Raw genomic sequence first — 13,123 nt, forward strand, 5'->3', positions numbered from 1 at the left:
GGAAATTGTGGCTGACACCTTTGATGGCTTGCAGCTGGAGCATTGATGTGGTATCTAAGGAAAAAACAGAAGAGCTGCTCATCCCCATTTGACAAAGAATTTCAATGTAGAATGTGATCAGACTGCGTCAGCAAGAACAGAGAGAGGGATACAAGTTGGTACAAGTCAAGTTGGATTGCAGTGGATAAACCCCTCATTACAAAGATGAATGCACATTTGAGAGTTCAGCGGTGCAACAATCACAGGCACCGGTTTACAAAGATGTGGAAAAAACATTCTGTGGTCAGATGACTCATCCTTCACTATATTCTCGACAAGTGGGCGAGCGCATGTGTGGCGTACAGCATGAGAATGGCATAGGCCTGAATGTTTGACCCCTACAGTGAGGGGATGTTGAAGCATTTATATCCTGATGGGAGAGGTCTCTTCAAAGGAGACAACACCCGCGTTCAGAGGACACGAGGGCTCACTGAATGGTTTGATGAGTGTTAAAATGATGTGAATCATATGCTATCACCTTTGCAGTCACCAGATCTCAACCCAAGTGAAAACATGTGGGAGACTTTGGACCGACGTGTGACACGGGGCTCTCCACCGTCATCATCATCAAAACACCAGATGAGGGAATATCTTTTTGAAGAATGGAGTCCACATTTACATGTAAAGAAAATGCAGATGATATAGGCACATGTGATCTTGGACATTACACTGAAATTTCACGTTTCATGTCAAATATAATATTTAACGGGAAAATGTCACATGCACATGTACATGGGTGGAGTAACTCATCAAGGAAAGAATAAAGATACAAAAAAAAGATGTAAGAGACTAAATATTTAAGATATGCAGCAGGGTGTCAGTTGCCAACCCATTCTCATTCTGAGCGTCAAATACTAATGCTTTGCCATGCCCCCTCATATCTCACACAGACGCTCAAGGTAACCTGAGGGCTTTCAGGGCTTTCAACCAACTGTAATGCAAACCCATCCACGGCAATGTCAAACACATTCTCATCGCAGGTCCTCGAATACTGATGCTGCTTTATGCTTTCCTGCCAGAAAGCCTTTCTAACACATGGTAAATGTGGTTAGCTTTCGGCACAAAAGTTACAGGTATCAGAAAACATTGTTCACTGTTGGTTCCTCACTGGACACAAACTCCAGTCTCCTGGATGAAATTTGTGTGTAGGCTGTGATCCACCACTGTACCCTGATCTCCACCCGCCCAGTACTTTTTTGCTGAGTCTCAAAAAAACACTCACGGGTACGAAAAGTCAAGGGGCATGACATGATGATGATGACATGATGTCCTATACTTGATGCCCTATGAATGAGACCAGGCTCCAGTTGCTGAAATAATGGGCTTAAGTTGCCAGGCAATTCTCTGCATTTTGCAGTATGCCACTGTTTTTAAATCTGGAGTCTGTGCTGTCATTTTAGTTCTGGTGCACCGGCAATGATGTCATTTACATCCACCATCAATGACTGATATGCCAGAGCTGGGGGAAGGGGGGGAAGCAACCGTTACAGTGGAGTGGGCTACAAAAACAGTGTAATTACTCCCTCTGACAGGTTTAACTCATTAATGTGTTAGATCTTTAGTTTTACAACATGCATACAGTAACATCAATACAGATGTGCCATGAATCCAGACCTATGTTTATCGTTGTAAATGATGACAGCCGTAGTCTTGTTTAAAACATTTTTATTCCATATTCATCCTTTCCCCGAGAGTAGCCTTCTCTTGCGATTCTGTCATGTCAGTACCGTGCGGCTAATTGTTGTAATGACTATTACCACTGTTATACACTATACAAATGCTCACGCTGTGTGACATAAAAGAAAATAATGGAAAGCAGCAGAAATAACCTACTTTATTGTTTATGATGGAGAGATTCCAAAATTCAAAGGACATCTGATTCTTATGAAGTCAGATGACAGATTGGGCAGTGTTGGTCCTATTCCTCATGGGAATCACATTCAGACCTTAGGGAAAAATTTGCATCTACAGCGCACATGTAGATGAAAATGTAAACCTGGGAAATGTGAAATGACTCAAAAGATAATGATGTTGCAGGAGAAGTCAGTGAATAAGAAACAAAAGCAAAATAAAATCTAAGTCCATTGCTAAAAAAAAAGACCCCAGAAAACCATTTTCTACATTTCACTGTATTGGAGTGTTTATGTTATAAGCAACGCCCTGAGGTTTATATCTGACCTTTAAACACCTGCATTATTAGAAATGTAATTAGATAAGACTGAAACAAATGCACAAATTTGGAACAACATATCTATTATTCAACTGAATGGCTGATAAGATACAGGCAATACATCAAAACTGTGCCAGCTGCATTGACACCCATGAAAACAGTCAGTTTATTGACTGTATATGAAAGCATTATGTTTGGGATGCTGGACAGGCTAATTTGTGATGAAGGAACATATTTACAGACAGCTTTTTTCCACCAAATAATCTGCATTTGTAGCAAGTGACAGCACAGTAGATTTCCCATCTGCGATGTTCAAATGGGTGTCAGAGCTGCAGGCAGCAGATTAGATTAGATGTAATTACTGACTTTTACTATGTATTCAAAAACTGAAAAAGGGAACTAATGTCATATTACTGTTTGTAGCTTCTATTCAATACACAGAAGTTGGCCTCTATCCAAAATAAATTTTATATTAACAATTTCTATAAAAAGTTATGCATACTAGCATATATATATATATATATATATATATATATAACAATTTACTTTCATCTGAAAGTAATCAGTTACTTTACATCAGTGTAGAGTAATGCATTACTGATTACATTATCACACTATGTCTTTTTTGTGTTACTTTCACCCAAATAATTGCAGAAGTGTGCTGAGCATTATATATGCTAAGCCACAGCATAACCTGGTCTCTATGGCAGTGTTGGCTTAACTTATGATTGCTTTTGACAGGAATATTGCTGCCACCCTTCATCAAACCTGTTTTTCAGTTCTTTTGCATTTCTTGACACTGGCTTTGGTGATTTCATGAAAGCCTCAAAGATTCTTACTTCAGTGTAATTTCTCTCATTTCTTTAATGCAGATTTCATAGTCTTAGTTCTTAGCCTGCATCACGTGCTGCTCTAACATGTGAATCCTCCCTGAGGAGCAATAAAGGAAAATTCTCAGCAAGGAAAAAGAAAAAAGAAGCCTTCACAGAGTACAGCAGGAAAACTGTGAGATGCTTTTAACCTACTTGGAAATTCCAGATTGATATCAGTTTAAAGGCTTAATGGGTAGAACATGCTGCTGAGACATCTCTTCTTATTAATTACATTGAATAATAAATAAATAAATAGATTTAACCTAAGCAGTCTCTGGCAGTTGAATAAAGTATGGTTGATATGAGTAATGAGGTGTCCTTTCACATCTTCTGTTCTTTTGAGCTGTATTAGCACCGGGGACCAGAGAGCATTGCAATTGGTGAGAGACTAGACAGCCAGCATCTGTCTCTCTCTCTCTTCCACTTAAACACACCCTAATGCACACACACACGCACGCACACACACACACACACACACACACACACACACACACACACACACACACACACACACACACACACACACACACACACACACACACACACACACACACACACACACTCTTACACATGCTCACGCAGCAGTCCAGACATCTGCTGGGGCTCTACTGGGTCTTGCCACAGTGGTACTGGGACTCTTACAAGGACTAAAGATACTTCAGCGGTAATGACACGTCCCTATTGGCCAGACCGGGCAGAAAAACAGGAAGTGGGGACAAGACTGAGAGTCGGAGAGGTCATCCATCTTGGGAGGGTGATTTAAATACAGTAGAAAAGAGCCACAGAGATAAAGAGAGATATAACGTCCTCTGCCTCGGGCCAAGGTAGGAAATGTGATTAAGTTTTAAGCATTGAACAGATTCCAAAGAGAACTGAATTTGAACTGAGATGTGCTTAAATTAGTAGTAATACTCAAATGATCTTCTATGATTGGTGTAAACACACTTTTAATGTCATGCCTGTTTCCCACATAATACGTTGGACACTAATTCCATGGGAATTTCTGGATCTTGTACGACAAGGTGGCTTGTACAGCTTTAATACAATTGTACTTTTCTTTTCTTTTCTTTTCTTTTCTTTTCTTTTCTTTTCTTTTCTTTTCTTTTCTTTTCTTTCTTTTTTTGTCTTATAGTGGAAAAAGGTGTCTGACAACCATGTGCAGTCAACATTTTTTTGTTTGTTTCACCATAAATCAGAGCTTAGTGTAATTTTATGACCAGCTGCAAACTGAAGGCGGTGATTGCAATATGTCCTCTGATATATTTTATGTTTTTGTTGATTGTAAGAGAACCAGTTCTCACCAGTATTATTATACTGCATGTATGGTGTCATGTGCAGTTTTTGTGTTAGAAACATCATACAATGACCACAGTAAGTGCTGCAAAAATATATTCTCAGATAAATTCACTGATTGATGCAAGGTCACAGGTTTTTGCTAATCCTGTCTGCATGCATGTTTGGTTAAAGATGTGGTGTAACCTTTTCCCCGTGGTGTCATGCTGGAGGTGCTGAGGGTGGTGTGGTGCTGAGTTAGCCACTGTAGGTCATTTAGTCCCAGTGCGCTCATTAAGAGCAGTGTTAACTGATACTGTTGTGGGTTAAGCACTTAAACAAGGATGTTCCTTGTTCCCTCTGCAGTTTGTAATATTCAAAGACACAATATTGAGGAGCAGCTGTGGTCTGGACAGTTTTCTTTTTGGTTACATTAGCATGTGAGATACTTTAATTTTGCAAATTGTAATTGTATATTGTCACAAGAAACACAAAAATGACTTAAAGTAACAAAAGTAGAAATAAAATAGAGCTGTCTTTGATGAATATTGTACATCATTTATTTGTGGTATAAAGATTGACCAGTCCAGAAAACTGATGTTCTCATCTGTGTTTCCAAACATGAATAGATAGGTAAAAGTGGATTTTCCACACAAAAATACACTGTGGTCATTGAGCCACATACACTCACCAACTGCAGGGTTTCCTCCAGGGTTGAGGGTGACTCTGAAGGCTTGATGCCAGGTCTGGCGGCCAGGGGGAGCATCACATGGGTCGATGTAAAACAGAACACCTCCAAAACCCAGCTCAGACAGTAGGGATAGCTGGACACACACACATACAGAAACATACAAAGGTACAGTGAGTAAGAAAGAGAGATGATGGCTCCATACTCACACAAACCCACAAAGACATGCAGAAATATCTGACGCCATCAGGGTTTTAATGATAGCTACTGACACCTTGGAACAAGCTGAAAACAACATATTAACACAAATAAAGTTGTAACAAGGTATACAAGGAACTGCCAATTTGTACTTGTACAGTTTCTCCAGCAGAGTCTTAGGGGAATATCTGGCTCTCAAGTGGCTAAATGCTTCACTATGATCACCAGCTGTTATTCTGTCATTTGCTGCTGAGCAGGACGAGTACGGTTAGTTTATCAGAGATGCCTTTTGCTGCTGGAAACAGGATCAATCTAAGAAGAATGTAAGCAGTAAGAATGAACAAAAAAAGAGGGAGTTTTTCTGGGTACAAAAATGCAGTGTTAGTTTATTGCTCTGTGTGTGTGTATTTGTAGCCAATGACTATTAGTGTGAAAGCTGTCATTTCTGCACTGCGCTTCCCAGAGATCATCTGACAGTAAACACTGTGCATCGGTAATGTGATGTTGTTTTGTCTTGTTTTGGTTTTTTTTTACCTCACAAAACCATAACTGGCTCTATATTGAATGATTCTTGTCTAATGTGAATCAGAGAGAAGAAGGTGCATTCGTCAGTCCTGAAGTGACCTCCTGTTTATCATCTTTTTGAATTAAACATTGGCTTGTATGACTGGCTGTTTTCCTCATGACAATCAAAGGTCATATGTTGCCGTTTAGTTTGCCAACATCACTAGTAGAGAATAGTTGCTGGCTGGGAGGCAGTGTGCTGCAGCTGCCGCTGTGCAGAGCAGTATTTCATTGTTGTCCATGGGAGATGTAGCGTCCTTGTTTTTTATGAGCGTAGATGACTATTTTATTGAATATGTGACACCAGCCACGGTCATTCTCCTCTCATCACAACTCTGTCCTTCAGCGGAAAACAGGGACACTGCACAACACAGGCACACTCCCACACACTGAGCCACACACACACACACACTGAGCCACACACACACACACACACACACACACACACACACACACACACACACACACACACACACACACACACACACAGAGGACACTGACATGCACACACTTTCACAGACACACGGGAAAAGTCATGCTTTTACACACATTACAGAACATGGATGCAGAAGACGCACTGACATTCACATGGACAGCTAATACATGACAAATATGTGGAAAACCATTAATCAGCATGAAAACTTTCAGCAGAAAAATTCCCCATGATGTTCACAGATCTTGACATTGTGCTGACTGGAAGTCACAGATTACAATGAGAAGCAAGAATCAACACATGTATTATAAATAACAGCTCTAGACTATGACAATGTGCTGACACTGGCTCATATTTTGATTCTACATTGATTGTATTACACTTTTTTCAACACATATTATTCTATACTGAGTTCACCTTTTTGAAACTCAACACAGTTCTCAGTTCTGTCAACAGCTCAGCACTCTCTGCAGCAATCTCATGGATTATTATTAATAATCACTAACCGGAAGCAAACTAACTAAAGCGAGAACTGTGGATTTCTTCTGGCTTTGTAGAAGTATCTTTTATTTATTTATTTATTTTCTTTAGGAGAAATATTGCAATATACCTCTATGCACTCCACATCTCATCTAAACCTCATGTCCTCTCTTGCAATACACCTGGAAGATGATATTTCTGCATCCATCACTGGCAATCATCTGCAGAGATCCAGCATTCTTTTTTTTTCTTTTCCATTTCTTTTTGGACATAAATGCAGCAGAATGTAGCAAATTGCAGTGTAATTAACAGCAATTTTGTGTTATGTTTAACAGTTTTAACACTAATGTAAATGTGCAGAATGGAGTTTTGGGAGCGGTTAAGTTTGAGTGGGAAAACATTTCATGAATTTTGAGAGATGCGAAAGCATTTTGTGTCAAAGCAATGAAAAGTGATGCATAGTTTAGTCCGCTGTGATTCCTGCCGTGCTGACTGTGTGAAGTGTTCTGGTAAAGTGAACTCAGGATTGAGACAAACAACAAAGAAACAGGAATGGAACCTAATGAGTTCAGCTAACTTGTTCAAAACATGTGTTCCATGTGTGTATTAAACATGAATCCAGCTGTATGTGTAACACTGGGCCTGCAGTCACCATCACACACTCATTAGTGAGAGGACAAGGCTCATCAATCATACGTGCCCATTTATATGTAAAGGGTGATCATTTCTCTTAGCTGCTGACACACAGAGACATTATGAAGCACACCTGATCAAATTTGTCACAAACTGTGGGCGAGAAAGAAAAAATGGGTCAGCAGCGTGTTGCTGGAAGGGTCCCTTGTGACGGGAGGTACAGTCTGATTAAATGGACTTTTAAAAGTCTAACTGTTAATATATAAATGCAGTATGATGACCCCTCTTTATTTTCCTATCTTTTTTTTTTTTTTGTAACCTCCACTTACTCCTGTTATGGCTCATTAGTCTGTCATTTGTCACTAACCGCACATTCAGTAGTAATGTTCTATGAATAAGGAATGATGATTTTCCAGTAAATTCATGGCCCATACACAACCGCTGTCTGCTTCACAGTGCTCTGTGACTTTGTTAATATTAGCTGGCAGTGCTATTTAAAAGTTATACTCTGACAGCAAACAAATAAAAAAAGTGGCCAAGGATGCTACGTTTCACCTGAAACAGACCTGGAATTAGATGTCTGAGCCAGCCTTTTTGATTATTCTGTCAGATTAGGTTTGCTTATTTACTGCCCAAAGCAAGAGGAAATGGAGGTGAAGTTTCTGCTCTGGTCTTTGCATCGTACACCTGGTGTGGGAGGTTATCAGTGGTACATCATGGTATAAGTCATTGTCAACAATTCTACATCACTATTCAATGGTATCACACAAGTATGTCGATATCCATTCAGTTAACTGACATACATGGATATAATTGTGTCAGGAGCTACATTTCAGTATACATATCCCTCAGTCAATACTGCAGTGCACATGTATTCAGGTCCCTACCATTGAACTACTTTTAATTTAATGGAAAATGAAGACAAATTTATCTGCAATTAACATGAAAGTAGATGTTTAAGTTTTCATTAAGTGGATCGGAATTGATATTTTCCCTGTCATCTTGTAATTGATTAGAAAACTGCTTTGAGCTGAACATGGCACACATCCGAGCAGGAACAGGCCTAATCAATCACTGCATCACTAATGTTATTTCTTACGGAGGCAAATTAATTCAGACATCTTTGCACTGAGGAGGTGCAGATGCAGGAGTCAGATATGATAAATTTATGGCAAAACCATATACAGAATTAGTCATGCATGGCTAGTCATACACATTAGACCCTGTTCAGTATACAAATCCCAGTGCAGCAAGCTGTACTTAGTTTCTTCAAAGGGCAATGAGCTGTAGCATGCAAGTATATTAACATACCCTAGATCCTTTTGGAAACTCAGTTTTAAATCCTCTCATGTAAAAATCTTTTTTTTTTTTTTTTTTGGACATATCTTGCACTTGCACTTATTCTAAAGATAAAAAGATCTCATTCCTCTGTGGGGGTGAATATTTTTCCTGCTGCAGGATTGTAGTATCAGGTAGATCTCAAGTACAGCATTAAATCACGTGTGATTCTCTTATCAGCAGAGCGGAGCAGTAGCGCTTTGCGGAGCTTTGATTTGATCTTACCTTGTACAGCAAAGGTGCTTGGCCAAGCTTGACCACAGCAATCTGGTTGGTGAGGTTCAGGCTGTCTTTGGCTCTCCTCAGATCATCCACGCTGCCATACTGGACATCCACCACCTCTCCCTGGTGAGGAGAAACCACACGGAGGCTCAGGGATCAGTGGTTACTAAATCAATGCCTTTTAATCACATTTTCCCAAGATGTTTCTGCATAATCTGCCACCCAGGTGTCAGTTCACAAATATGTGTTTGTATTCCCCAGTCATCTGTGTTTGTGTTTGTGTTTGTGTACTGTTCAGCCTGTGAAAACCATTGTCTAATGCAATCTGTTACTCTGGACGAGCTTTTAAAGGTTGAGAAAATAACCTGGTCAGTGTAACAAGGGTTATCCCTGGGCTCAAACAGGAAATTCATAACAACAGCAAAAAGAAAAAAAAAAAAAAAACCTCATTCCAAACCTGAGTGTGTGGAATTTTGAACGACATGGGAGGATCAAACAAAAAGAAACGAGCTTGACCTGCACGAGGGACGGTCAGGTCAGGTTAGGATATCTCAGCCTCTGCTGCTTCAGTTTTGAGCATTCCTTTTAAAATCTGTAGCTTTTGAGTTTCCAACTCTATGGAAGTACAATACTGAGCAGCCGACTTTAAACACTGCTTTGTTGGAGAGGGTCCAAGGGATTGCAAAAATATTATTCTGAAAAGCAACTATAAAAAAGTTTGGTGTATGCACAGAAAAATCAGACATCACATGTCCGATACGTACGATGTCTGGTCTAACTTTCCATATAAACAATGAGCAGTAGAGATTCTGTAATTCAACAACAGACTTTCTACAAGTGATTATAGGGATTTAATGAATTGCCCGTGTGCATGTACTCAGTCCTAATGTAGTCATTATAATCAATAACATGGCACTGACTGACAACAGAAGTGGATTACTTACAGCACACTGGAATTACTTTGGCCAAGTGTGTTTTGTGTGTACGTGCAGGTGTCTGTGTGACTGAGCAAGTGGTATCATCTACAAAATTAAAGTGACCTAGAAGTTGTTAAGGAAAGTCAAAGCATTACTTTTTGGGGTCTCTCTCTCTTTCTCTCTTTCCCTCTCTGTTTCTCTTTCCCTCACCCCTCTCTCCCCCTCCCCACCCCCTCACTGCATCACCTGGGCCTGATTCATTTTTCATGTGGCCTGGGGGCGAGTGTAACACGATGCTGCAGTGGAGAGAAAGCAAAGGAGAAGGAGAGAGAGCCCCTGAATGTGTGTGTGTGTGTGTGTGTGTGTGTGTGTGTGTGTGTGTGTGTGTGTGTGTGTGTGTGTGTGTGTGTGTGTGAGAGAGAGAGAGAGACAGACAGAGAGAGAGAGAGAGAGAGAGAGAGAGAGAGAGAGAGAGAGAGAGAGAGAGAGAGAGAGAGAGAGAGAGAGAGAGCACATCTTTTGCATCAGGGGAGCCCAGGAGAGGAGAGCAAGAGAGATTTATCGCTCCTGCCTGCATTTGCATCATAAAAGTCCTCCATTTAAACTGCAGACCATGGAACAGTACAAGACGCAGCAAATTGAAATACAGGAGAATCTCTGTACGCACTAAGATGGTGCTGCTTGAACTAGATCCATCTCTCTCTTTCCCCTCCCCTTTTTCTTTCATTTCATCCTGGCGAGGTAATGAAATTAACAATGTAAGTGGTCTCTGTCTGGCTGAAGCTGTGAGCATCATTCTCCTGTTGAGATGATGGATTTTTCCTCATAACCCAGCCAGACATTCACACGAGATTTGGTTGAGTTTTTGAAGAAAGATGAGGAGACCAATATATATTGATGGGCTCTGTCGGTGTCCAATATCACTGACCATCTTCAGCCGTAATCTTATAAATATTCACTGTGTGTGTCACAGTTGCATCCTGGGGATTTTACACAGCATTTAGTCCATTGTGGAATGCTTTCATTTGAGGAGGCAGCTTTTTAAGAGGACGGAAGTTTCCTCACAGGCTTTACAGACTGATGCTCCTGAAGCTGATCAGTGGAGTTACATCTACACCTTCGTCATAACAGAAGAAGTCAAAGTTGACCAGAGCCTGTATTTAGAAAGAAAAGGAATGATCAAGAGGAAACTGGGAACAGGAAATTGCTGCTATCTTAAGAAGAGCTCCAGAGTTAGCTGCCGTTAGCTGCCGCCAAGTGCTTTGGAAATACTTGTTGAATATTAGCTCATTAGGCTGTTTTGAAGGAAATGGAATAATTTGACTTTGACTTCCACATTCATTTTGTGCAGACTGACTCTTTTTAGTAAGGAAGAAAATGCAGCCTTGCAACAGTGATGACTGTCAGAACTAACAATTTCAATAAATACTAATAAATCAAACTTTGTATCAAAGCAACTCGTACAGATAATGGGCACCACTCAAAGGTCGTCTGCGAGAGCAGACTTTAAATTTCATCTAGAATACAATCACTTTCACCCTGCGTTGGATGCCACTTGCTTAACTTTACAGCAACTAAAATAAGTTAGAGTTTCTAAAATATTTATTATTGTATTTTTTTTAAATGTATTCATTACACATTGTACATATTTATTTTGCAACACTGGGTGGCATCATATTGTTGAAGAGATAAAAAGAAGATGAAATGTTCTCCACAGACAGTTTTCAGCATCATGCATCTGAGTCAAATGATCTGCTACTTTAATCTGTATATACATAAACATGCCAATGTTCACCTGCAGTCTACTGTATTAATGGATCTTGTTTAACAGTAATACACATGACTGAATGTGCCAGAAATCCTGGCATTATGAAATACTTGTTATTGTCGCTAGCCTATGCAAATTAAGCCCACAAGTTACTATTTTTTGCATTTAAAATGTTTACTACTACCACTAGTACATGTCATGAAGCAGTGATGTCATATTTTACATTTTTTCCTTAGCAAACTCTGAGGTAGAAGTGTTTTTAGTTGCAAGTAAGCTTTAATAAAAATGGGTTCTGGTATATAGAAAAAGCTGTATCTCCACCACAATGAATGGAAAGACATTACACAGGATACAAAAGAAGGAAAGAAGCTGGAATGAGGAGGGGAAAAAAGCATGGCTGTCTCCTTCTCAGTCTCTCTGTCTTAATACAGAATATGTGAAGGGAGCAGAAAATGGTACAGAAAAAAGAGCAGACATGCAGGGAGGAGACAGAGGAGGTCATGGATTGTTTCTGCAGTCCACTGATTGAAAGCTGCTCAAATCCACCCTGTAATTAACTCTTATCACATCAAGTAAATGAAGTGCCTTCACAATCACACTGTCATTGTGTCAGACAACAAGGAGAGGCAGGCTGGAGGAGGGCCAGTGTTGGGAAAGCCATTTTCAGAATCTTCACAAGCTACCAGTAACTGCACATGGCAATGGGTTGAACTACAATAATCCTGAAGTCAAGAGATATGGTTTTATTGATTAAATGCACAAAACCTGTTCAAATTGTCATGTCATACAACATCCCCTTGGAAAATGGAGGTATGCTGGAACCAGATATAAAATGGCTGAAAATCACTGTCTGGTTTGAAAGAAATTTAGAAAAGTGCAGTACTAAGTAGCTATGTAAGCACATCTTAATTATTCCATGGGTGCCTGTATTGTATTTGGCTATCGTCTGTCCTACAGGGTAAGACCCTTGAGCTTTGTGGAGGAATATGAAGCATAAATAGATGAGTGCAGCGCAGATTCTAGCAAGCAGCTAATCTCATGTTGTGCTCATGCACAACTACAAATATGAAGCAGACACACCAAAGCACAACATCAGACTTCAGCAAAAAAGAAATTTGACAGTGATGATTCCTAATTGCTGGTTGGTTTGTCAATATTGTTGTATTTGACTGGCTGTTACAATTGAGATATTAAATACAAATGATGAATATGAGGGGTCGCCTCACTGCTCTGTAAATGCCAAAAATAAACTGTGTAAAGTTGACTTTTGACATTGATGCTGAAATGAATGTTAAAAAAGAATTGAAATGTGCTTGTGACAAACTTTATTTTTGTTAGTCTTGTATTGGCTCCCTTTTGATTTCTATGCTTGGAGGAGACATTATGCAAAGGTAAGCAGTATACACACCTGCAGAGATAATACCATACCAGCCATCTAAAGGAACACACACATTATATAAATTCATTTCAAAACATATGTCTTTATGTAGTTTTCTCTGTTGGTCTTCAACATGTATGTGCAGAATGAT

General features: G+C 39.7%; 1 protein-coding gene across 2 annotated transcripts in view; it reads right to left on the reverse strand.

The window, feature by feature from the left end:
* LOC139330296 (inactive N-acetylated-alpha-linked acidic dipeptidase-like protein 2) overlaps positions 1 to 13,123 on the reverse strand; it is a 520,996-nt gene that overhangs the window by 225,471 nt on the left and 282,402 nt on the right. For both annotated transcript variants that reach the window (XM_070961134.1, XM_070961135.1), the window contains exons 8-9: positions 8,913 to 9,032; positions 5,045 to 5,177 (exon numbers count right to left, since the gene is read on the reverse strand). In XM_070961134.1, the coding sequence (XP_070817235.1) occupies positions 5,045 to 5,177; positions 8,913 to 9,032 (253 nt within the window). The remainder of the gene's footprint in view (positions 1 to 5,044; positions 5,178 to 8,912; positions 9,033 to 13,123) is intronic.

This window comes from Chaetodon trifascialis, chromosome 4 (genome assembly GCF_039877785.1).
Source record: "Chaetodon trifascialis isolate fChaTrf1 chromosome 4, fChaTrf1.hap1, whole genome shotgun sequence".
Lineage (NCBI taxonomy): Eukaryota > Metazoa > Chordata > Actinopteri > Chaetodontiformes > Chaetodontidae > Chaetodon > Chaetodon trifascialis.